Raw genomic sequence first — 26,855 nt, forward strand, 5'->3', positions numbered from 1 at the left:
GTTTAAAACACCAACAGAGTCACTCATAGTTGGTAGGTTCAGCACAGCATTCACACTAACACAGACTAGGAAGAAAGGGCTGATGATCTACTTTTGGAAATTAGCCATTTAAAGTCATTTATGAATCACAATAAAACATTGTCTAATATAGTGCTGCAAGATGAACCCTGAGTTGGAAGACATCCAAATTACATAGCTGCTGAAACAATGGACTGACATATACCAATGATCACAAAGGTGGCGCAGAAACAGGCAGTGTATAGTTCTGTTACAAATGAGTCAGAACTGACAACACATTCTATAAAGTCACCACAAACAAAATTATAGAATACGGAAGCACTTCTCCAAGAGAAATACAGGCTGAGATTCCTGCAAGTCTCCAGTTACATCAACTGATCAATACAGAATGCCACCATATGTGTGTTTCTATTTATGTCACCTTATGTAACACTTGCTACTTATTAGCATTGAGGTCATGGCTAACAGCACCATCAATTGTGCCTAGAGAAAGCAGACCTAACACACATGTTTTCTTAATAGCAACTCAAGATAGCTCTTCAGCACTACACCTAGGAGCTGTTTTAAAATGTGAAATCACCAACAAAAAGCACAAGCATGCTAAGTGGGATAAAAGGCACTAAACAGACCACGAGAAGGACGATTGTTCGCAGTATGAGAGCTGAAACAGGCAAGCCACCTACTGCCTTGTTCCAGCTCAGCTGCTGCACTCATGAATGATGGTGAGAGAAGTCCCACATGGGGTCCCATATAAATTTTAGCAAACAGGTGACTTGCAGACATGGAATCCTTAAACAATGAGAAGCATCTGTATCTGGAGTGTCTGCGTAGTCCCACTCTCACAACTATCAGATGCAGGTGTGTGAAAAGCCTAGTGCACCTGGATTTGCCCTGAGGCCGCTACACCAGCAGCTTCAGGATCTAAGGCACAATAACAAAGGCACGCCCGGGTACCGCTGGGTTCTGGCTTTTAATTTTTGTTTTTTGAAGGGGTAAGCTGCTGTTATTATTTTAGAAATGTCTCCTTACTCTGTTTTTATCTTGCTGAAATACACCGGGGTGCTCTGGTGGCCTAGTCAGTGGGGAGTTGTGGGGCGACACCTCTAGAGGTCTGCATACCAGCTGCTCCTCAGATGGGCAATCTTCTCAAAAGCAACTTAGAGCCTCAGCAGCACGATGGAAGGCCGGCTACGAGCCGCTTCCAACTTGATGGAAATGAGTTTAGAATTAAAAAAAAAAGTCATGGGAATTTCACTCAACTTTGGGTTACTGTAACATAATTAGGTGACCAACTTTTCCTCAAATCTCCCTTGTCTGCTTTAGCCCAAGGTTTCTTCTGTTTCCTTTTCCTACAGACTCATCTTTCAGTAATATTCTTTGATTACAAAGCCAACAACCATCTTAGTAACCAGAGAATGTTGGATTAGGGACGTGACCCACTTTGAATGGTTATTAGGAAGAAAGGGAAGATACTAATTTAAGTAAGCGCACTCAGGACTTGACCTCTGCCCAGCTTACATACTGCTCAAATGTCATAAAGCCATTTATTGCCCCCTTGTTTCCCAACCAACCTTGCAAAGATGCTGCAGTGGCTGTTAGGAATAAAGTGATGGAGTCCATTTGGGCCCCTGTGAGTTCACACAATATAACGCAGGAACCCTCCAAGTTTGCAGATAGTGATTATCAGCAAATTCAACCTGACAAACCCCAAACCTGAGCAGCATGCTCATTGGGATCTCACAGAATGGCAGAGCTCTCCCTGGCACTGGAGCCAGCACCAGCTTAGCCACAATGCAGAGTGATGGTGTCACCTGACGCCGCCACCATGCTCCCCTCCCCAGCCGCCACCATGCTCCCCTCCCCAGGACAGAGACTTCTCAACAGATCCAAGGACAGCAGGGCTTCGGTAATGACAATGGTGCTCTTTCACCATTTCTCTATTACTCCATCCTTGAAAGGGAGATTTGGTGGCCTAGTGGGTTTAGAGTTGCACTGCCACCCAAAGACATGTGGTTGGAATCCACCAGCTGCTCTGTGGAAGAAAGATGGGCAATCTCCTCCTGTGTGATTTACAGCCTCTTCAAAACTACTGGAGTGATCAGCTATGAGTCAGTTCCAACCTGGTGGCTTGTAACAAAACCAACAACTCTAGAAAGGGTTCTATCACAATACATAAATTGTTGCTAAGTAAAGATATTTTTGCATATATAGATATGTTGTTGTTGTTGTTGTTATGTGCCGTCGAGTCTCTTGCAACTCATAGCAACCCTATGTACAACAGCCCTAAACTCTGCTCTGTCTTGTGCCAATTGCACTGTCTCCAACACACCCATCCGAATTACCCCAGTCATTGAATCAATCCACCTCATAGAGGGCCTTCCCCTCCTCCGCTTCCCTCCACTCTACCCAGCATGATGTCCCTCTCTAAGGACTGGTCCCTCCTTACAACAAGTCCAAAGTATGTTAGACAGAGCCTCAGAATCCTTGCCTCCAAGGAGCAGCCTTGTTTAACCCTCTCCAGAATTAAGCTGTTTGTTTTCTTAGCAGTCCATGGTATATTCAGTACTCTTCTCCAGCACCACAGCTCAAAGACATCAATTCTCCTTATATCCACCCTAGACATATCCAACTCTCTGATGCATAACAAGTGATTGCAAAGACCATGGTCTGTGTCAGATGCACCTTAGTCTCCAGGGAGAAACCATTGCTCTTCAGTACTTTAGAGAAGTCCCTAACAGCCAACTTTCCCATCGCAATATGTCTTTTAATGTCCTGGATGCTGGTGCCAAGAGTGATGACTGTGGAGCCAAGCAAACTAAAGCTGTGAACAATCCCAATCTCTTCACCATCCATCCTGATGCTGCCAATTGGTCCAGTGGTGAAGATCTTTGTCTTCTTGGTATTGAGCCTCAATCCATATTAAAGGTTCAAGTCCTTGACCCTCTAAAGCAAGTGCTTCAGGTCCTCCTCAGTTTCAGCAAGCAGGGTTGTATCATCTGCATAACGCAGACTGTTGACAGATCTTACACCAATCCTGATGCCACAATTCTCCTCATAGAGCCCAGCCTCTCACATAATCTGTTCTGTGTACAGGTTGAAAAGGTATGGAGATAGGACACATCCCTGGCGTACGCCCTTCCCAATTTTGAACTATGCAGTGTTTCCTTGCTCTGTTCTAACGACTGCCTCTTGGTCCAAATATAGATTTTGCATTAGCACGATCAAGTGTTCTGGGAATTCCCATTCTTCTCAGAGTCAGCCACAAGGATCCACACAGTCAAACGCCTTTGCATAATCAATGAAATACAGATATACATTCTTCTGGTATTCCCTGCTTTCAGCTAATATCCATCTAACATCAGCTACAATATCCGTAGTACCATGACACCTTCTAAACCCAGCCTGGACTTCTGGCAGTTCTCTGCTGATGTGCTGTTCCAGTCATTTTTGGATAATCTTCAGTAGAATCTTGCTTGCATGTGAAATCAATGATATTGTTCTATAGTTTCCACACTCTGTTGGGTCACCCTTCTTTGGGATGGGAACAAATATAGTCAGTTGGCCAGGTGGTTGTTCTCCAGATTTCTTGGCACAACCTGATGAGCACATCCAGGGCATACTTCAATTGGTATACCATCTATTCCTGGGACCTTATTTTTTGCTCTTTCCTTCAAAGCAGCTTGAACTTCTTTCTTCATCACCATAGGCTCTTGCTCATATGTTGTTTCATTAAATTCTTCTGTGTCTGCCAATTCCTTTCCATACAGTGACTCAGTATATTCTTTCCATCTACTTTTAATACTTCCTGGATCATTTAATATTCTAAGCATCGTTGATGATTGCAATTCGAGGTTTGAATTTATTCTTCAGTTCCTTGAGCTTAAGAAATGCTGAGCGAGTTTAATCCTTCTGATTTTCGGACTCCAGCTCCTTACACATTTCATTGTAATATTTTACTTTGTCATCCTGTGCTGCCTTTTAGAATCTTCTGTTCAGTTCTTTAGTATCTTGAATTCTTCTGTCTGCTTTGACTTCTCTGCACTCCAGTGCAATATTCAAAGTTTCTTCCGACATTCATTTTGGTCTTTTCTTCCTCTTCTGTCTTTGTAATGATCTTTTGGATTCTTCCTGGATGATACCCTTGATATCCTCCCACAACTCATTTGGTCTTCACTCATTAGTGTTCAAAGCCTCAAACCTGTTCCTGAGATGGTTTTGTGTAAAGCAAAATTTCTAACCAGCAAGAGGGATATATTAGCATGCCAGTTAGATACAGTCCAGTGAAGAAACACTCCATATGCTCAACTGTAAAAAATTTGCATTTTAATGAAGAATTTTATTTTCTAGAAATGTGAGGAGCCCAGCAGCTTCCCTGAGCACCAGGCTGAGAACACAGCTGCAGACCAATCTTGTAGCTCCTGCTCACCTCCAGCTCCTGGCCTGCTGGTGGTCCCACTGGGCAATCAGTGACATTAGGGGCTGATGCATTAGGGCTCAGGCTAGGATCCTTAATGCAGGAGAATACAAGGTCACCAAGACATGTATTCAAATCCAGGGAGCAAGGAACACAGGGCTATCAAATTTTCTAACTCTCCTTGGCCTTCATTTCATCACTGGTAAAAAATGGAACTTACAATTCCTACCTTTCAAGGGTAAAAAAGTAGATTAGTGGCAAGATACAGATAACATGCTTAATACACAGGAAGCTTTTAGCAAGCTGTAGTCATGAAGGTTCTTACCCTTATTATAGTGGCCATCCATAATCACAGCCCCCTGGTCCAGGTCTGCATTAATGAGTGACTTGATATGCAAATCTCCAGCATGCACACCTGAGACCACCTTCCTAAGATACTCTGGAGCAGTCCTCCCCTAGCATTTGACCTCTACATGACCACTACTCAAAGTCAAAAGATGCTGAACAAAGCCATCAGTCAAGGCCATACTTCAGTCAGAGCCGGGACAGAAGACGTCGTGGTGCTGCACAGGCCTAGATATGTCTTCTCTGATGAAACTGTCAGAGGGAAATTTTTTTTGTTTGTGTTTTTTTTTTATTTTTTTAATTGATTGTTGCACATTTTCTTTTCCCTCTGCCCCTTCCCCAACCCATCCCATAATGCACCCCTTGTTCCAGATTGTTGTCATTGTCAGAGGGAAATGTGAGGGATGAGCAGGCTTCGGAGACTTGATCTAGGGCCAGCAGCACCTCCAAGAGCCCACATCACTGACTGAGAGCTTCTGGGCACCAGAACTTGTTTTATGTCTAAGGACGCAAGGGAATATGCTGGGCTCTGTCCCTGCTCCCCAGCAACGGGAGCAGCTCACAGCAAGAGTAGATGCTGCTGCAGCTGCTGCTGCTGTGGTTGTTACGTGCCTTTGAGTCTGAACTAACTCACAGCTGGCCCTCCAGTAAATTTTCAGAGGCTGTAAATCACAAAGGAAGAGATTGTCTATCTTTCTGTCATGGAGGAGCTTGTGGATTCCAACCATGTGACTTTGAGTTGGTAACACAATTCCTTACCGCTAGGCCACCAGAGCTTCCTCTAGAATAGATCAAGGGATCTAATACAAACCAACTAGTTAACAAACCAACCAACCTACCACCAATAGGCCGCAGAGAACAAAGAATTTTAGAAAGGAAGCATGTCTAGAGGGCAGGATAGGCCCCACCAGCGAGGTGATACCTGGACAAAGTGGCAGGTCTTGCATCAACCTGGTAGAATATTGTCTCAAACAGAGGGAGTGCCCTGGGCTCAAGTAGACACGATGTCTCCAGACTGAAGCCCTGTGGTACCCCTGCTGGACCTCAGAGCATGGAAGCTGAAGGGCCAGGCCATCACCTGACTCTCCACTTTCAGCAGCATCATCACCCTGATCATCCTACACAATAAAAGTGGTGTTTCCAGCAACTAATACTTTTTGGAACAGGTTGCAAATGTAGTTCTGCAAACTGGCCCCAGGTTGTTAACCTCACAGCAAGCTGGAGCCTGTTAGCCAAAAAAGCCCACTAGTGCCAAATTCAAATTTTTACAGATTCAATTATTGTTTTAATACTGAAAAAAAGTTAACAGTTTATTATCATTTATTTAACAAACTAAGAAGTTCGCAGCCATCAGTTGTTTCAGTGCAATTCCAGGTGCAACTGGGAATTTGGGAACCTGTTAGTGTAGCGAACCTTGTAGGTGAAACAAATGCAAACTTTTGATAGCACATGTGAAGGGATCTCTCTAAAATTGACCTCATTGTTTTCATTTTCAGCAAACTGACTTGGGCCACTACACAAGGCTTTTATTGTTCCTGATATGACGAAAAGCTACTAAAGTTCCTGAGGAAATGAAATAGAATTTCAAAGAGTACAATGTACGGAGAGGAAGAAACTTATAATGGCTGTGAAGGCCCAGATGCCATGGATGTCAAATTGATATCTTTTGATGGCCATGAATTTATTGTAGAAAGAGAATTTGCACTAACATTGGATTCAATTATTTTAAAAATAACTCCCAAATAAGCAGAATTTTAGACAATTAGAGCTTTGCATGCCCTGCAAAACTGCCCATCTGTTATCAATAAAATAAACCTTGCCATTATCGGGGGAGCTCTGGTGGCTTGGTCCGTAGGGAGTTGTGCTGCTACCCCAGTGGCCACACCTCCCTGGTGGTTCAAATCTATCAGCAGGTCCAAGAAAGATGAACAATCTTCTCTGCATGTTACAGACTCCAAAACCCACTGGAATGGCTCTGACTTGACAGCCATAAGTTGAGCTAAGCTGGGCTCCGCAGAGCCGTGTGCTGCTGTCCCTCACAGCTCTCTGACCCAGAGACCCCATGCATAGCTGCTGAGGGACATCGCTTACACACATAAAAGCTCTCTTCCCCTCCTGACACTCCCCTCAACACAAGCCTGCACACAAACACATCATTTGGCTTGGGAGGGTCTCTGTGGTGAGGGACTGTCTTTAGCACACAGTACCAGTCAAAAGGTCAGCGTCAATACATGCCTGCCCCTCAGGATCCTTTCCCTGTCCTTCAGCAGCTTCCACATCCCTCAAATTCATCGCACCATGACGGTGACAGCTCCAGCACTGTGCTCAAGGCTCCCCACACACTCACAGTCCCATGCCATCCTCATAGCACAGCTCTATGTGTTCAGATTGGCAACAGAGGTGTGGATAGGGGACATCTCCAAGGAATGGGGCAGTGGGCCCTATCCAGAGCCCATGTGCCTGCCCTCCCTGCCATGGCTCCAGGACACCAGCCTCCAGGACAGGCGTAAAGAACAGTTCACACCAGGAGCAGCCACATAGCTAGTTGGCTGGGTACCCACTTCCTCTGTCTCCCCATTCAATGAGGGACCCTGAGCAAGTGGCTGCAGGTGAGGGTCAGGGCCTGGCTCCCTATAAGGAGCATATAGACAGCCAGCTTGTTCTATTTCTATCTGCTGGACAAGCAAGACCCCATTGGTTCTATTAGGGGTTGGGGTGGAGAGAAGGATGCAGAAAGATCTTAAGCTCTTTTCCCCACTCCTGACCTGGCATGTTGGACAGAGCAGGGAAGGAGGAAGAGAGAGTGGGGAGGATGGTCCTGAGTGGCCTGAGCCCTGGGGCCTGGGCTCCAAGGTCAAACGGAATGACAGCAGGGCCAAGCCACCGGGAAGCTCATGGGGCCTGTGCCTGCAATAGCCCACCACTCTAAAGGGGCACACTCAACTCCTCCTCCAGCCCACTGAGACTTCCCTTCCTCCTTCTACCCCTTCTGGCCTCCAAAAGGAAGTCAGGAGGGTCAGCCCTGTTCTCTATACAGGGACACAAATGGCCGGTTCACACTTTCATTTACCCCACAATCAAGGTCCAGTCTGTGTTTGGACCCCAGAAGACAGAGACAGGGTGTTGGGCCCATGCTGTGGAGCCAAGCTCTCCTGCCCAGAGGCCACTGCCCTGAGCCTCCCCAGATGGGACTCATACTTGTTGTTGATGTCTTGGATCCTCTGCTCAGACCTTTGCATCAGATAGTACTGCTGGTTCTGCAGGTAGTTCTCTTTAAGGTAGGCTTCCCAAGACAGGAGAGCCATCTCTTCATTCTCTTCCAGTTTATTTTCTGTCAAGTAGACCAGAAAAAGGAAATCTGAGCACCGTATAAAAGAGGACAAATGAGAATCTGCTCTCAGGGACTCTGAGCTAAGGTGGTGACCTGAAAGGCTGAGTGGAGAGGACAAGAGGGACAGCTGAGCCTCCAACCCATAGGGACCCTGAGGGAGGAAAAGAAGGGAAGACAGGCGAGGTTCTGACTCATGCAACCTGGGCGAAGAACAAAGGGTGCACCAGGCATAGAACTGGTTTCTGAGTGGCAAGAGAAGCTTCTCACCACTCCTCCCCAGAAGGCTGCTCAACGCAGCCTGGAGCTTGTGAAAGGTTGGTAGGAGATAGGCACGGAAGGATGACCCATGCAGATACATAATTCTGAAGGGTCCAGAATCCTCAAAGTGCCACTGTGCCCACCTCTGACCCACCTACACTCAGAGACAGCTGAAGGGGAGAGGCTCGTGGGGGCAGCAGAGACCCTGGCTTACTCAGCTGCTTGTGCCTCTTGGGTGGGATCCTGAGGACGATCCGCTTGACCAGGAGCTGCAGGTGGCTGAGCAGTATGAGGGGCGGCGGGGCAGGGGGCCGGTTGTAGTACTCCTCGATCAGGTCATGGCGCTGGAACTTCCAGATCTGGTCTGTGTGCTCCTGGACCTCCTGGAAGGTGTAGCTGGTGGGAGCAGAGGGACACCAGTCACCGAGAGCAAGGAGACTTGTGTGCGTCCACCCCTCTTCACTGTCAGCATATCTGCAGTGATGCACAATTAGTGAAGAAAAAAATACTCTGTGGGATGGCAATTATCAAGGCAGAAAGGAAGGTGTGTGTGTGTGTGTGTGTGTGTGTGTGTGTGTGTGTGTGTGTGTTACCAGGAAGCTTGGAATTTGTGAATTTCTTAGAAACCTCAATCTCGAAAAGCTCATTGCCATCAAGCTGGAACTGACTCCGAGCTGACCATCCAATGGGTTTCTGAGGCTGTAAATTGCACTGGAGAAGATTCCCCATCTCTCTTCTAAGGAATTTATGGTGGATCTGAACCACCAGAGAGGTGAGGCCTTCGAGTTAGCAGTGCAACCCACTATGGGCTAGGAAACCACGGGGAGAAAAAACAAGGAACAAATAGACTTTTGATTTTGTCAAACTTTTTGGAGAATAAAACAAAATGATTATTCACCAGGGAGAGAGAGATTCTCCTGGCCTTTAAGTTGAAAATTAGTTTATCAGTTGAATCTGGTTTGAAAACAATCAGAACCAGCAGCGTTTGAGAGGCTTCCTGTAGATACCTCATCTACACGGTACAACCTCCAAAGAGCTGAGTCCAGAGTAGAGAGAAACCCTCCAGAGGGGAGGTGGGCCAGGCAGGGCAGAAACACAGTCTCCCTGCTTTGCTCACTCCAGACCTGTCCCTGCCCATTGGCCCAGTCTGGTCTTGACTGGGCAGTTTTTCTAGGACTCTCAATATTCAGAAAACCAGTTGCCATGGAGTCAAGGCCAATTCACGGCACCTCTTCAAGTGTCAGGCTAGAATTGTGCCGCTCAGAGTTTTTCAGTGGCTTATTTATCTGAAGTCACCAGACCTTTCTTCAGGGCCCCTCTGGGTCCACTTGAACCTCCCACCTTTCAGTTAGCAGACAAATATGGTCATATTTGCATAGCCCAAGTATTCTTGGCTTACAGCACCACTTTATTACCTTAGAGTTATAGAAGTCAGAAGTCTCAGATGGGTCCCATGGACTGAGTCAAGTTGTGGAAATAGTATTACTGAGAATTTTGCTTCTGCTGTTGTATCTCCCTGACTCTGAGGCCCTGTCTTCCTCTTTCCACATGAAGACTCCAGATCCACTCTGCTAACCCTCCATTGCAGGATCCCTGATATAATCCTATTTGCCATGTAAGGAAGTATAGTCACAGTTTAAGGGACTTAGATGTGGGCATCTGGACTATATGAAGAAGAATATGGCATCAATATTGGTGGAAGACCCTTCAACAACTTGTACTACACAGTTGATAGAACCTTGCTTGCTGAAAAGGAAGTGGACTTGAGACACTTCCTGCAGAAGATCAATAGCCTTCAATATGAATCACATCTTAACATCCAGAAAAACAAAATTCCTCATCACTGGACCAAAGGCCACATCATGATAGATGAAAAAAAGATTGAAATTGCCAACAATTTCATCTTACTTAGATGTATCATCTTTCATGGTAACAGCAGTCAAGAAATCAAAAGACATGCTGCATTTGGAAAGCCTGCAAAGTGCTAAAGAGTGACAATGTACGTTTAAAGACTGAAGTGCTCCTGATCTGTGCCACAGTCTTTTCAATTACTTCCTATGCATGTGAAGAAGAAGAACTGATGCCTTTAAACTGTGGTCTTGGTGGAGAGTATTGAATATGGGCTGCCAAGAAAATGAACAAATTTGTCTTGGAGGAAATACAACCAGGGCGTTCCTGAGAGGCAAGGATGGTGATGCTTCGCCTCACATACTTTGGGCATGTGGTCAGGAAAGGTCAGTCCTTGGGGAGAGGGCATTATGCCAGGAAAGGTAGTGTCAGGGCAAGAAAGGGGGATTCTCCCACAAAAGGGATTGACAAAGTGACTGCCAGTGTCAGAATGACAAAGAGCCCAGGCATATCAGAGATGGTAAGGACGGGGCAGGACAGGGCAAGGTTCAGATCTGCTGTTCACAAGGTCACTATAAGTTGTAGTCAACTCAATTGCATCTACCTAACAACAATGATGCTCTGCATCCAAGAGCTGGACAATGAGTAAAGATGATAGAAGAAGAATTGATGCCTTTGAGCTGTGGTGTTGGAGAAGAGCACTGGACATCCCATGGATGGCCAAGAGAATGAACAGATATGTCTTGGAGAGGGTATAGCCAAGTGCTCTTTGGAGGCAAGAATGATGAGGCTTTGCCTCACATACTTTGAGCATGTTGCTAAGAGGTGATATTCCTTGGAGAAGGATATAATGCTTGGAAAGGTGGAGAGTCAGTGAAGGGGAGGAAGACCCTCAACCAGGTAGACCGTCACAGTGACTGCTACAATGGGTTTTTGTTTGTTAGGAAGTGTGAGAATGGCATAAGGTAGAACAGGATTCAGATCTTTTGTTCATAGGGTCACTATGAGTCATACTCGACTTGATGGCACCTAACAACAACAACAATGACCACATCCTGCTACACACAGGTACCTGTAAAAGAACAAGTCACATCTAGCCCCTTGATGTCACAAACAGCTGGGCACATGGATCAGGAGGTAGAAGGGGCACGTCTGTAAAAGCCCTGTGAGTGACAACAAAACTCATAAATTCGGCGAGCTCTGGAGGCCTAGCGTCAAGAGGCTGCACTGCAATCCCAGAGGTGTGCGGTTCAAATCCACCAGATGTTTTGCTGGAAAAGGAGGAACAATCTCCTCCTGTACCAGTCAAATCTGATTTGACAGTACACACACACACACACACAATTAATAAAAATAAAAAATAAAATTAAAAAAAAACCCCAACTCATAAATTCATGTCAATGAAGAAACTCTTGAGTGTGTGTGCAAACCAGACAGGGACCTCTGTGTACAGCAGCCAGAACCACTGAGAAACAAGCCTGGGGAAGCCGTGACTCAGCATAGGGTCAGAGGAGAACTGCAGAGGCAGCAGGGGTGGGTCTCAGGGGTCAAGTGGAAGGGCTTTGGGGACAGGATAAAGAGCAGATATTGATGGGAGAGAAGGCCAACCCTGAGCACACTGCCCCAAGTGGAGCAGTGATCCCCTGAGTAAATGACACCTATCCTTCCTGGGGACACCATGTAGCTGTGAAGAGGAAAGAGACAGACCCCAGCAAGCACAATGCATGCTAGGCTTCTGTGGTTTCTCACATTCATTTAATCATCAAAGTATCCCTGAGGAAAGATAATATTGTTAGCCCTAGAATTAAAATGAAGAAACTGAGGCACAGAAAGGTTAGATAACTTGCCTATGAGCACATAACTATTAAGAAACAGAGCAGAGACAAACCCTGTCCACCTGGCCCCCAAAATCACATCTCTTACAGGCAGTATCACATGACCTTTCCAACACACACATCAAAATAAGTTATCAAGTAGAAAGAGCAAGTGACAGAGAACAACAAATGTGGTTGATTGCATAACTGGTGCCACTGCTCATCCCTTCCGTTGCTGTTGATTGCCTTTGAGTTGAGCAGGACTCATAATGACCCTATGAACAAAAGTCCTGAAGCCCCTCCACAGCTATTGACATTTATCAAAGTTCATAGAGTTTCCAAAGGCATATTATTTAGGAAGTGGATGCCACTCCTGCTTCCAAAACCTATACCCCTTGGGAAGAACTCTTGGATGACAAGGGGATAAACACTCAGCTACTAATCAAAAGATTCACTTGTGTCTCCCCAGAGGCATCTTGGAAGAAAGGCCTGGCAATCTACTTCAAAAAAATTCTGTCCTTGAAAACCCTGTGGATCACCTGGGGACATTATGAGTCTGGGAAACTTGACAGCAACCGGTGCCCCACAGCGCTCAGACAAACAGACAGGACTCCAGCAAACTTCCCACAAGTAGAAAGTTGGAAAGTCAGTCACCCGCTTCCACTTCCAGTTTCTCTTGGAACCTTGTCACCACTGGGAGAATAAGCCTAGACTAGCCTGCTGGAAGATGAACTCATGTAGAGGAGAAGTGTACTGTCCCAGTTGGAGCTGCCATAGACCAAGCAGCTCCTGGTCCACCCACTACGCACCTGCAGATGCAAGTAGGAAGGAGCCCAGCCAACCTCAGCTGAGCCCAGGCCCAACCAGCAGAACCATCTCGCTCTACTACAGGCTGTGAGTGATAAGATTTGGTTGAAGCTTCTTATTGCCAGGGTTGGGGATAGTTTATTACAAAACAATAGCTTTGGGAAAAAAATATACTGCTAATCATACGTGATTCACAGGATCACTATGAGTCGCCTACTACTTGACGGTCACTTAACAACAACAATCATATATGCCTGTAAATCCATCAGAAAGGGGCTTTCAGACCTCTAACTGTGGGATAAGGAGCCCTGTTGAGCTCTTGTAATATAAATGTTTTCCACATCTAGAATGGAGGTAGGCCTTACTTGCAGATGAAGAGCAATACAATTTAATAAATGTTAGCATGGTTTCCTCAACATCTAAAATGGAATAAAGTGGCCCAGTTATTTTGCCATGTTCAGCTCTGGTCTCCACAATCTTATTTAGTCTCCCTAACAATCTGTGAAATAGAATTTTCTCCATTTCACAGAGAACAGAGCAGAAGCTAAGATAAGGCAGACGTATTGCACAAGACACTGAGTCCAAGCCAAGCTGCTCCAGGTGCCAGGTGCATTGTCCTCTCCTTGTGGGGTGCTGATCAATCCGAAGGCCCTTAATTAAGAAACATAAATCCTCTCCTGCAGTCTCAAAGGCTCCCAGGCAGAGGCAGGAAGAACATGGCTTCAACTTATACCCAGCTGCCCCCACACTGCACACATGGGAGGGTAACCAGGGCACGCCCCTCAATGACAGGCTAGCCATGTTGGCTCCATGGCCTGATACTTTGCATTAGCGGTGCTGGAGAAATGCATCTAGATGGCTCCCAGACTTGGAAGTCGCTGTCTGGAGCATGCAGGGAGACTCAAGAGCATGGTGAGGTTGGTATAGCACTGGAGAAAATCTGTTCCACCCGCTCGTATACACCAGCCCAGCCCACAATGGGCAGGGTGACACTCACTTGAACATAGCGATGAGGAGATTGAGCAGCAGGATGTTGGCAAAGAGGAGGTAGAGGCAAAGCAGGATGACCGTCAGCCACTCAGGGAAGAGAGGCTCCTGCCGAGTCATGTCATTCTCCGGGCACTTGGGCTTGTAGGGGTCCGTGCCATTAGGGCTGCAGTAGTCAAGGCTGAAGTTCACTCCTGGCATTGACAATAGCAATAAAAACAACACATAGTTGCACATTAGCCATCATCAATGGCTCTGGACTCTTAGAGTGTCCCTGTGGAAAGGGATCTATCTCTAAGGTCACGTGGTCCCTCACTGAGCATGCCCACACACGTGGAAATCTGAGCACATAAACGATCTCAGCTCTCGGTTTAGGGATTAAAGAATGCCTGTCTCTCTGCATCCAAGAATCCTCTGCAGACGGGAAGGCAGCTACCAGTGAAGCCTCAGGAATCAGATGGTACCCTGGATTGGGACATCCCTACCCAGGATCCAGCCCTCCCTCCACCAGGTCACTTCCTGGACCCCGGCACCACCAGGTAGATACTGGAGCTGTCCTCTACAGTAAGACACTGGTTCCCACATGGGTGAGTTCAAGTTAAAGGGGTGGGAGGAATTTAACAAGAACTAAGAAAAAGGGCACTTGAAAAAAAGAAAACTGCTGAATAAGCTAAGGAAACATAGCAAGTATGTGGTTAACTCAAAGAGTTTGTGAGATTATGACAAATATCTTTCTTTGGATCCTAAAGAAAGAAAGAATACCCATATTCAATAATTGTTATTTTTGTTGTTAGGTCTCATCAAGTCGAGTCTGTCTCATAGTGACCCTATGAAGAACAGATCTGAGCCCTGTCCTATTCTGTGCCAACATCACAATCTCTGACACACTTGGGCCCATTGCTGCAGGCCCTGTGTCAGTCCACCTGACCAAGGGCCTTATTCTCTTTCATTGTCCATCCACTTTCCCAAGCATGATGTCCTTCTCCAAGGAATGGCCTCTCTTAGTGACATGCTCAAATTACTTAGAAGACTTAATCTTGTTAAAACAGCAATACTAAAAAAAACACAAACAAAAAAAAACAAACAAACCAGCAATACTACCCAAACTGAGCTACAGACTCAATGCAGTCTCATCAAAATCCCAAGTGACATTTTTGCCAAAATTAACAAGTCTATCTTAAAATTCATTTGGTATTGCAAGGTGCCCAGAAGAGCCAAAACAATCTCAAAAAAGGTAGAAGAAGAGGACTCACACTACCTCACTTCAAAACTGACGACAAAGCTACAGTAATCAAGACAGTGTAGTACTGGCACATGGACATAGAGATCAGTGGAATAGAATGAAGAAACAAAAAAAGGATACCCTAACATTTGTGCTCAGTTGATTTGTAAAAGGAGGCCAACATAATTTAATAGCAGGAAAGAACAGACTTTTCACTAAATGGTGCTGGAACAACTAAATAACCAGGTGGTTGATTCAGTTACTGAGGCAATAGGTTCAATCATAGTAACAAGGATGGTGCAGCCCAGGTGGTATTTTATAGGATCTCTATGAGGCAGAACCAGCTTAGTAACATGTCACCAGTGGGAATGGAAAATTAAAAATGGGCTTCTTATGGCCGAGTGGTAAGTAAGGTGTTGCTGCCAACCTGAAGGCATGTGGTTTGAATCTACCAGCTGCTCTGCAGGAGAATGACGGACAATCTCCTCCCCTGAGACTTACAGCCTCTGAAAACCCACTGGAGGATCAGCTGTGCATCAGTTCTGACTTGACAGCACATAACATACCAGCTTTGAAAAAGTGGTTAATAGTTCCTCAAAAATGTTAAACATATAACTCATCTGAGTCAGTAATTCTACGCTAAGACATATACTCAAGAGAATTAAAAACAGACTCATAAATCTGTATAAAATGCTCCTAAGATCATTATTCATAATAGTAAAAAAGTGGAAACAACCTAGATGTCCATCAGCTTGCAAATAGATAAACAAAGTATGATTTAGTCATACAATGGAATTCAGCTACAACAGGGAATGAGGTCATTTGGTGCAGCCTGGAGAAACTCTGAAAGAATTATGCTGAGTGAAAGAAGTCATTAAACAACAACAGTAACACACTTATATACGATTTCTTATATACGAAATATCCAGAAAAGGCAAATCTACAGATACAGGAAGTGTATTCGTGGCTACCCAGGGAGGAGGCTTGGTAACAAGGGAGAGTGACTTTTTTGTTTTGGAATGATGACAGATTATACTGCTGATTACACAATTCCATAAACACTGTAAATCACAGCACTGTACAATTTAGATGGGTAAACTTTATGGTGTATAAACTGGATCTCAATGGCACTGCCAAAAAAAAGAGGAAGTTGACTTCTATTTTTAAGAAGTGCTCTCTCCCTCCAGAAGGAGCCCGAGTGGGTAAGGAATTGGGCCGCCATGCAAAGACCAGCAGTAGGAATCTACCACCTGCTCCCAGGGACAGAGAAGAGCTCCTTCGTGCAATTCACAGCCTCTGAAAACCCCCTAGAGGGTCAGCTGCGAGTCAGTCCTGACCTGATGACACCAAACAACAACAACTCCCTCCAGGGAAGGAGGAGGTTGTTTCAGCCTGGGATGTAAGGAAGCTGCAGAGCAGAGACTCCTAGTTTAAGGGAGGGAAAGAAACGTCAGCAGAAGCCCTGAGCTCAGCAGAAACCCTGAGCCACAGGCCACAGGTCTCAGCGGCAGCTGTGAGGGACAGACAGACTCCTCTCACACCCCAAGTGGGTAAAGCCTTTCTCTTTCAGCCATAGGGAAAGTGGAGAGTTAACATTTCCAAATGGCCAAGTGGGAACTGCTCAGACCCTTCCTTCTGCCGTTCTGCGCTTTCAGGGGCTCCTCTAGACTCATTTCATAGCAATGAACTCATGCCTTTCAGTTGCCTTTCCTCCTTTGCCTCACTCTCCGCTTCCTGCGACCACCTTTCAAATACACCCTGAGCTCCTAGAGCGTCTCCTGGCTCTACTTTCAGGAGTTGGGTCTCCTACCGTCAATATAGGTTGGAATCTGCCCAAAGATGGTGAGGTACGACTGGTACACGACCCCTCGTAGGATCCAGTCCACCCGGCTCTCATTGCGGATGAGGATGGCCTGTGTGGCCACCCCGAAGGACACGACCCACACCACCAACAGGAAGAGGAAGAAGAAGACGTCCTTCATCTGCGGAGACAGGCATCACTAGGAGCTGCATCCCACCGCCACCCACTAGACCTTCTTCCTGTCCAGTGGTTGGTTCTGCCCCACAGAGGAGAAATGAGCAGTTGGGCGACCCCTCAGGGAGGAGATAGAGGCTGCCTTCCAGACCTCAGCAGGTATGTGTGGACATCCTCTCTGGGCTGAACACCCAAAGGTGATGCAGGGGTCAGACACAGCTATGGGCCAAAGAAGGAAGCCATAATGGTAGGAAATGAACAAAGGACTTACAGCAGAGAATCAGATAAGGCTTCCTAGAAGAGGAGACTAGAGGACATTCCAAGGGGTGGGAGCCCTAGGGGCAGAGCTCAGGATGGGGAACCTAAGAGGGGGTGCTGAAGGGGTCAATCACAGTCTTCCTGGATGGCGGCCATTCGACCTCTTACCATGCGCTTCAGGATGATTATCTTGGGCCCCAGTGTTTTACTGACGGTAAAGATGTGCATCAGCCGGAGACAGAACAAGATGAAGTCCAGAGAGAGGACGACACGCCCAGTGTACAGCATTTCTGGGAGGAGCCTGGCAGCCCAAGGCAGAAGCAGAGATGCCCCCTCAGCTCTCTGCTCCCTAAGTATCCAGATCCCATGGGGGCATGGAGCACCAGCTCCCACTTCACTTGCCCAACTCAGGAAAAATGTTCTAGGGGCTTTTGGACCTCAATGCTTTTAAAACATGAGAGGGAGGGAAAAGAAGTTTCAAGGACAGCAGGCTTTTCTTTAGAAAGTTCTAGGAGCTCAGGCTCAGGGATACAAGGCAGGTTGACCTGGCCCCTCTGCTCAGTCATGGAAAAGTCTCAGATGGACATGGCCTTAATGGGCATTGGAGTGGTCATGGGTAAGAGTGGAAGGTGAGCAAGAGAGCTACAAGGCTCCGGGGACCCGGGCCAGCCCCGTGGTCAGGGCAGACAGACGACCCCACGGGGTATCTGAGTTCACAGGGACATTTCATTTGCTCCACCCCATAATCCTAGAACAGGCAGGGCAGCTTTCCTCATACGGCCATTAGGCAGGTGATAAACGGAGGTCAGCCAGCCTTTTAAAAGGGCAGCAAGATTGAGGTCCTCCAACCTACAGAGGCTGAGCTTCGGCCAGGGGGTTGGGGGAAGGCAGAGTGGGTCCTGGCTCCTCACCTGCAGGTCAGCCCTCCTATAAAGAGAAGGATGGCAGCAACATCCAGTTTATTCCAAGAGTCGCTGAAGTACAAAGAGGCCATCTTGTGCAGTCCATACCCATCAGGGTCGTAGAAGAGCTATTGGGAGGAGAGTGGTTAAGGGGAGTCTTAATGCTTTATGCGCAGGATGGCCTGCAAGAACTCTCCCCAACCAGCCCTGGGTCCCCATTAGCCCAATCAGTTCACTGGCTGCCTCCAGGAGCTGGCACTGTGGGGACCCAGTAAAGGATCCTTTCCCAGAAAGAGAAGACACCCTAGGCCCCACAGTGTCAGAGATGGCTGTCACTGGGGTGAGGAGTGGGATGAGAAGAGGCAGAGAGGTAAGATATGTCCTCTTGGGGTGGAGAAAGGGATGCAGACTGCACACGGGAGTCACACATCACAGTGACTGTGTGGGACTCAGGAGGATGGGCCTTGGCCAAGGGTCGCCAGGAGAAAGCAAAGAACCTTGGGAAGGCGGTTAACAATGGGGTCTTGCTGGAACCAAAGGCGACAGGACCCATACCTGGCGCATTTCCTCGCACACCAGCGAGAAGAGCCAGCAGTAGATGGCATACTCGTGCCAGGAGGGCGAGTCTTGGAAGTCCATCATCAGCACGTAGGCAAAGAGCCAGAGGAAGGCGAAATAGGAGAGGATGTTGAGGTGGAAGATGACCACGGGCGCGTTGAAGAAGCCACGGACACGGGCCAGGCTGTTCTTCGACTGCAGCCTCTTCTCCCTGTCGGCCAGGGTGTGGTGAGTGAGGGTGTGGGCTGTGGGGACAGGAAGGGGAGGTGGCTGATACAGTTCCCCGGGAAGCCTCAGCCCCACCAGCAAGGGTGTGTGGGTCACACACAGTGCCTGACGTCACACTACCATTAGATGGAGTAGCCAGGACCCAGAACTGTCCCTTCATGTAGTGATAGGAGTAGATGTGGGTAGCTCCATCCAGTCAAGGCAGGAAAAAGTGTTCTCATGTGGACCCCTAGAGACATTCTCAGGCTTAGGTTTCACTGGATTTGTAATAAATATCAAAGTCTTAAGAGTCAGTCCAAACCAGCTGTGAAGTCAGGGTATTCTGAGAGTACTGGCCAGTCAGGGATATGAGCGGTTCTCAGGAAGTCACACTTGAGAGAACGGGTGGAGAGCAAGATCTCGGAGTGAAGTAAGGCTGACACTTGAATAGGGAGAGGACTGGGGAGGAGCAGAGAGGTGGAGGGAGAACTGAGCCACGACCCTTCAAACCCTGCTCTATCGTAGCCCCCTACTGCTGTTGGAAACCCTCTGAGAGAGATACGGAAAGCAACCCTGTCTGTGCCATGTCACCTCCCACCAAGAGCCTTGTCTTGAAGATCCAGCTTGACCCAGGTCCCATCTTGCTGTTGTCCTGGGAGGTGACCCTCAGGGCTGGGACTGCACACCAAGAAATGAGCCCCCTCTCCCAGCAATTCTTTCTCACAAGGTGACAACAGGGGCTGCACAGGTGAATGTGAGCCACTCCACCCCAGGCGCACTGTAAGGACTGCCAGGAACACAAGCAGAAGATGGGCTCTGATGGCAGATGGGACCCTGGTACTTCCGGGTAGGTAGGAAGAGCAGGCTGGCTTTGGAGCCTCGGTGTGCTGGCCACTTCTGTACAACGCCTGCCCTGCTCACTCTAGATGCCCTGCCCACTTGGACGCTTAGATCTTCATCTACTCAGGATGAATCCAGGAAGAGGCTGCTGGGGAGGCTTTGTTGCTGGCTATCTGGCTGGGACCAAGGACTGGCTGGACTCAGGTGGAACAACTATGCCTCAGACTCTAAATGGCAAAGACAGCGCCTAGCCTGGTCAGCCTGAGCCCAAAAAGACCCTCAGGAGATGCTTGGTGGTCCCTGAAGAGCAGGTGCACACGAAGCGAGTTCCTCCCTCCTGAATCCTGACCTCATGCATCTGCACTGCCATGGGACTCCAATCAGAATCATGTAACACATGAGGCTCACTCCCAGCAAGAGTGTTTGAGGAAGGGGAACCCCAAGTCCCAGGGCCCCAGTCACCCTAGCGCAGCTTAGCCTAGGATGCACCTGAACAAGATGAAGCCCGTGAAGAGCAGTGGGAAAGCCAGCATGCACAGCATCACTCGCCACAGCCCATTTTCCACGCAAAGCTTGCCCCACCACACCTTGGTCAGAAAGGCCTGTGGAGAGACAGAAGCACTGCATCAGAAGAGCCCTCACATATCCAGGACAGTCTCACCCAGCACGCTCACACCCCTTGCCCTCCCCAAAGTATTGGGGGCAGTCTCTGGCCCGGAGTTAGACCTGCGACACTGGGGTGGGGAGAAGTGTCTGCTCCGGCTGTGTGGTGTTCTCACCATCATGCGCACAGTCACAGTGCTCCTAGTTAGAGTGCTCTCGGAGCTCCACACCACAATGCATGCAGACAGGCCGGGTGCCCACCCACCTGCTAAGGGATCGGCTCAAGGTGGCACAGGTGGCCGTCTTCCCACAGTGAGCCAGGACTGGACCCTGAGCTTGGATCCCAAGTCCCATCTCTCCTACACCTCCACTTGCAGTATATAATGTCTTAAGGCCTCCTGGCCCAAAGCAACAGGCTTTTTTTTTTTAAAAGCAACAGGCTCTTATAGCTGACCTCATTTCAACTTGGAAGGGTGGAGACAAGGGTACTCCCCATAATCACAATTATTCTCAGTAGATCTGAGAGATGACATCCAGCCATGCACCTAGAAAACATCTCATCTGAGGAGGCACCTGCCACATGCCAGGCCCTCCCACAGCTTCCCGAGAGGCACCAAAACAACTATCTCCAGGCATTCTGTACGCCTAGCTGATCTAGAATGTTCTGTTCTCTCTCCTCTCCACTTGTCCCTTGTCTGAAGGTAGAATGAGAGCTGGTTATACATTAACACAGATTAGAGGATGGGCATCTAACTTCCTAATACCCCCAGGAGAGAAAGGTCTAGTACTTTTGATGGGAGCATCATCTTTCCTATCTAACTAGACACCTGCTTTTGCTTAGCTGTGTTTCTTATTCTGTGCTGTTAAGTTGGAGCTGACTCATAGTGGGTTTTCAGAGGCTGTAAATCCCATGGGAGGAGATTATTCATCTTTTGCCCATGGAGCAGCTTGTGGATGGCAGCACAACTCTTTAACCACTTCTGGGCCTGGAGCAGGTGCGTCCTGGGTGAGGTACTATTCTAACACTGAGATCTGAAATGTGTCTATATAGGTGAGGAGCTATGTTCCTCCAGAAGCAATTGGGAGCCTGTCTTGGGAATGGACCCTCTCAGCCACCTGGACACCTCCATGAGACACAAACTTCAAGTCCTTAGCTTCAAGAGCAAGCTGCAGACAGGTGGTCATCCCCCAGGCATCAGACACGCGGACCAGCAACTTCTGTGCTCGCTCCTCGTCTTTCCGGTAGCACTCAGTGAAGACTCCTGGTTGGAGCAGGAAGATGTGAATCAGAACATAGGTGGACATCCCTCACTCCTGGAAAACTGTCAAGGAGTGACCTCTCTAAATGGCACTTCTGTGTAGGGGTACAGGCGCAAGACTGTGAGAGGGAAGAATGACACCCAGGTCAGGGAGAAAGACTCAGGGTGAGGCTGGATGGGGTTGACATTGTGACCTGCATCTTGTAGGGCTCACACCATGACCTGGATTTCCTCAGGGCTCCTGTTTGGAGAGGAGTGTCAGGGGTTGTCGTCACCCAGGCCCACCCAGGACTCACCAATGGCTTTGAGCTCGTACTGATCTGCCCGTGCCAGCATCTCCTCTGAGCAGTCCGTGTCCTCCTCCTCCTTGGACAGCTCCTTCAGGAGCTTGCTGCAGGCCAAGGCTGCCATGATACAGTCCTGGCTCTGGGGACAAGGGGTCACAGCGAATATCCTGGAGGACCCACAAAACTCCAGCCAGCCTGGGGACCCCCTCTCAGAACACCACCCAGGAGAGCACAAGCATGAGACCCAGCTGTCCTACTGGGCAAGGACTCCTTGTGAGTTTGTCTAAATAAACAAGGAACCCTCGTGGAGTAGTGCAAGTGTCAGGCTATTAACCAAAAGCTTGGCAGTTCAAATCCTGCCAAGTTCAAATTGTGCTGCTTCTTAGGAGAAAGATCTATAGTCTCCTCTAAAAAAAAAAAAAAAAAAATTTATATATATATATACAGCTACAGAAACCTGATGGAGGGTCATCCTGAGTCAGAATCAAATCAAAGGCACTGGGCTATAATCTGAGTCACTCAAAGCAATAGGCTGTACCTTTCGGATAGTCCTGTCTTCTGTGCTAACCAGTGAGAATGGTCCTCCCTCCAAGCTGCCGGCCTGAAACAGCCACAAGTCGCTGTGCTCCTCAAACACAGGCAAAGGGGAGAAATGGGGCTGGGCCCATGCAAGTCTCAGTCTGAGTTCAGAATGCCTGACTCAATGGGATTGCTGGTCGCAGCTAGTCCTAGCCACCAAGGAAGCTGTAAAAACTTCCTGGAAGGCTCCCAGAGTACAGGCGCCCCCTAAGGTGCAGGGTTTGGGTGGGAGCCAAGGTTTGACAGGACACAGGATCAGTGCACATTGAGCCTGCATGTCCCCTGAGGTGGACAGCACAGTGAGGGAGAGGGAGAAAACCTAGCATTCTGTCAGGGGCAGTTCTACCACTGACTCACCCAGTGAAGCAGGGAGAGTCCCCACCATCACAGACATTAGAAAAGGAGACCCTATGAAACCCACCTCTTTGCAAGCAGCACGGGGGGGGGGGGGGATGAGACAGCTCCTTAAAAGGCACAGAAAACAAAGGGAAGAGCCCTCTCTGAGAAAAAAAACAAACCCAAACTCGCACAATTACACTTTCTTTTTCTGAGAAGAAGCAGTTTTAGCTAAAGAAAAACCACATATTGGGCAACTAGCCCAAGAGGTCAGAGGTTCAAATCTCCTGGCTCTGTGACAGAAACTTGCTCTTATAAAGATTTACAGTCTCAGAAAGCCCACAGAGGGTTGTTATGAGTCAGAACTGAGCCCACAGCCTTGGGTTTGATTTTGGGGTTTACTAGTTGGTTCTCATTGTTCCAGGTAGCTGTGGTCTATGTGTTTACTGCATTTGTGAACACACAACGACTGCAGAGGGAACACAGCTAGACTTCCTGTGAAACTCTGATCACATTTTCAGCCAATTAACAAACAGCCTTGATTTATGTATATTTCTGTTCTGTTTAACAACATCTTTTTAACACACTGTACACTGACTAACAGTGAACACATAGCCAAGAGTACTATGTATAACTCGTGCCAGAACAAAGTTTACCTGACGTGTATATGCAAGACCCACCGCGGGCTTCTTGCATTTAGAAACACCAAGCAGCACTTCAGTCTATGTTTGCAGGACCATTTTAAACGGTTACGTCACTAGCAAAATGAAAAACAAAACAAAAATAAAGATGGCACTAAAAAGATTGTGGAAAAGGCCCCTTGTTTGCAGCAGGAGAATTGAAATAAAAATACAGCAGCAGCAGCAGCAGCATTTCTCGGCCTTTTGGCTAAGATCAAGGGTAATATATGTTCTTATCAGTTTAAAAATGCAGCTTTGTACTGTTCTACACTGGCTGGGATTCAAAATTGGAATTGGTAACTCATACTTTTGCTATTTAAATTGGTGCATGTCCACAAAAGACCATGAAAATACCACACGTATTGATTTTTGAGGTCACAAGTAAATTTTAGCAATAAAGAATCCATGGATAATGAAAATTGTTCTTAACTTTTCAAAGAGCTGCTCCATACCTCTCTCGTATATAGGAATTCAAGCTTCCCAGGGGCCTGGCGGCCATACAAGTAGTCTTGGCTGCTGGCCGACCAACTGGCTGATGTTCTGAGACAGTGATCGGGGGCTCAGGTCAGAGAATACTGCAGCGAGGACTGTTCTCAGGATCCCCAGTGGTCAAGGAGATGAGGCGTGGTGAGTTTGTTACCCAGGCAGCGAGTCACAGCGTACACTGACCCACTAGAAATGTGTAGGTAGGACTGATCCACAACCGCCAGGTAGGCTGTGCCTTCACTCAACCAAGAGACTGTTTGACAGAGTCTCCTTTTCAGGATTCTTTTCCTGCCTAGGCCTACCTAAGCCCCTTGGGCTGCTGAGTCTGTCCTGGGGTTGGAAGACATCTACTTTACTCTATCACTCCCTACTGCTATCAGCATGTGGTCCCCGCTGCCCCCACACCAGTCTACCCAGAGCTGAGTCTGCAGAGAAGCAGGCCTCGTTCATTACCTGAGTCCAGATGATTTCTGCCAGTTCCCAGCGGTTCTGGACAATGGCCCAAATGAGCAGGTCACGGACGGGGTCTGTGGTGAACGTGTTTTCCTTTGGTAATAGCGCCTGCTCCTGCTCTTGCTCCTGTTGAACAAGCAGACATGAGAGACCCATCAGGGCCATACAGAACAGAACCTCCAGGGGGGTGTCAGATATGCAGATCCTCAACCCAGCCCAACATCTTCCCGGATCCCTGCCCCGAGGTCTAGTCCAGGACTACATCATTAACAACATCTCAAATCTCAGTTTAAAAAAAAAAAAAGCAGTAGAATCCAGACTAACCCATGAGCTCGACATGTGTCAAAACAGAACTGCCCTCAATGGGAACTCAATGGATTTTTTTTTTCTTGGAAGTGAGTCACCAGCTCTTTTCATTTCAAGGTGTCTCAGATGGACTTGAACTGCCAACCTGTTGGTAAGCAGCCAAGCATGCTTACCATTTGTACATGAAAACCAAGATTCTCTGGCTGATCAGTAAACACGTACTCAGACTGCCCGAATTCCCACAGGTGGTGAGCACATTCCCCACATCACACATACTCACGATTTCTTGTATAGCAGAGTTAGAAATACCTTGGAAGTTTATCTTTCAAAAAGTAGCTGACCTTCTTAAATCACATAGATAAGATTAAGCGTACATGAGCATCTGATTTTGATCCCAAGCACATTCAGACTGGGATATGAGGCAAACACGATGGAAACAAGAAGATTAGTACTATGAATATATTCAAATGAGCCTCAGCCACGTCTTTCTCAGGAGTCAGGTGCTGAGTTGCCGATAGGAATACATCCAATACACCATGGAATACATTCAAGAAGCAGGATTGGAATTAGGGCTTTGTAGCAGGGGAAAAAATATTCTACTTTAGAAGACATAGAACATTTTTTCAGCTAAAATATCAGGAAAGAAACTAAAACTATTATCAAAGCTACATTCCCCAGTGGATTTGCAGGAGAATCTACAACTGTTGAAATAAGTTAATTCCAATCTTTTAAGCCATCCTGGAGTCTCTGGGTGGTGCAAACAGTTCACTACTCTACTTGTTGTTGTTGTTGTTGTGGTGGTGGTGGTGTACCTCCAAATCAGAACCCACCCATAGCTGACCCTCCGGTGGGGATTGCCTGTCCTGCTCCACTAACAGAATAGCTAGTGGACTCAAACCACGTGCCTTCGGGATTGCAACACAGTTTCTTGCCACTAGGCCACCAGAGCGCTCTACTAACTGAAAAGTTGATGGTTCACATCTACCCAGAAGCAGTGCAGAAGAAAGCCTTGGCATGTTTCTTCTGAAAGATCACAGCCACTGGAAACCTACGTTATGCAGTTCTACTGTGAAGCACATGCCATTGCCATGAGTCAGCGCTTTTAAGCTCTTAGCGGCTAACAGAAGAGTTGACAGAACAGACTTACCCAAAAGCTCCAAAACAGAAAGACCTAGTAATCTGTTTCTGTAATGAATACATCGAGGAAAATCATTTAAAAAAAAATGCATCCAAGAACACTCTATGGGTAAATGCTACTGTGCCATGTAGAGTCATTTTGAGTCAAAAACCAACTAAGTGGTACTCAGCAACAATAAACCATCCAAGAATAATAGGGGGGGGGAGGCATCCAAACCATTTTTACAAGACTAATATCTGAAAAAGATACTGTTTTTGTCGTTAGTTGCCATCCAGTCAACTCCTGGTCTTATAGACCCAGTTAAACCACGCCCTACCCTGTCCCACCTTCATGATCTCCAGAAAATACTTGAATCTGGCATCATGTGAATGAATACTGCAAGCAAGTTGAGGTCCATAACTGGAATAAAAAACGTGCTCCATTATCAGTATATCTATTAAAGGAATTTCTCAAATTCACAGGTCAAAAACAAGAGGTTATCAGACAAAACTGAGCCCTGACATGTCATTTTATAAAATCTGATGCTATGAAAGATCCAGAACAGGGGAAACTACAGAGACAGGAAGTACGTAAGTGGTTTCTTAGGGTTGAAGGAGAGAAGAAGGGGCTAGTGAGAGAATACAGATTATTTTATTTCTTGTTTTGATGAGGCTTGAGCACTCAAGAATTGTAGGACAAGAACACAGAAGATCTGGAGTATACTTAGATTTCCCTGGAGTTGAGCTATCTATCTATACTCTCTCAAAACCAGCCCATCTTTTTATGGTTTTTAATTATGGTAATTATATATATATAACATATAATATATGTTTGTTGTTGTTGTTGTTGTTGTTGTTATGTGCCATCGAGTCGTTTGTGACTCATAGCGACTCTATGTACAACAGCCCTAAACTCTGCTCTGTCCTGTGCCAATCGCACTCTCTGACACTCCCATCCCGATTACC

At 47.1% G+C, this 26,855-nt stretch overlaps 1 protein-coding gene across 1 annotated transcript in view; it reads right to left on the minus strand.

The window, feature by feature from the left end:
• Nucleotides 1-26,855, minus strand: part of TRPM2 (transient receptor potential cation channel, subfamily M, member 2) — a 117,382-nt gene that overhangs the window by 17,642 nt on the left and 72,885 nt on the right. Inside the window, exons 13-23 of the mRNA XM_006898424.1 lie at nucleotides 24,468-24,593; nucleotides 21,943-22,072; nucleotides 21,504-21,649; nucleotides 20,274-20,386; nucleotides 18,735-18,948; nucleotides 18,189-18,307; nucleotides 17,446-17,578; nucleotides 16,855-17,026; nucleotides 13,833-14,016; nucleotides 8,581-8,762; nucleotides 7,976-8,108 (exon numbers count right to left, since the gene is read on the minus strand). Of these exons, the coding sequence (XP_006898486.1) occupies nucleotides 7,976-8,108; nucleotides 8,581-8,762; nucleotides 13,833-14,016; nucleotides 16,855-17,026; nucleotides 17,446-17,578; nucleotides 18,189-18,307; nucleotides 18,735-18,948; nucleotides 20,274-20,386; nucleotides 21,504-21,649; nucleotides 21,943-22,072; nucleotides 24,468-24,593 (1,652 nt within the window). The remainder of the gene's footprint in view (nucleotides 1-7,975; nucleotides 8,109-8,580; nucleotides 8,763-13,832; nucleotides 14,017-16,854; nucleotides 17,027-17,445; nucleotides 17,579-18,188; nucleotides 18,308-18,734; nucleotides 18,949-20,273; nucleotides 20,387-21,503; nucleotides 21,650-21,942; nucleotides 22,073-24,467; nucleotides 24,594-26,855) is intronic.

Source organism: Elephantulus edwardii, unplaced genomic scaffold (assembly GCF_000299155.1).
Source record: "Elephantulus edwardii isolate Elephantulus edwardi_28Jun2011 unplaced genomic scaffold, EleEdw1.0 scaffold00228, whole genome shotgun sequence".
NCBI lineage: Eukaryota > Metazoa > Chordata > Mammalia > Macroscelidea > Macroscelididae > Elephantulus > Elephantulus edwardii.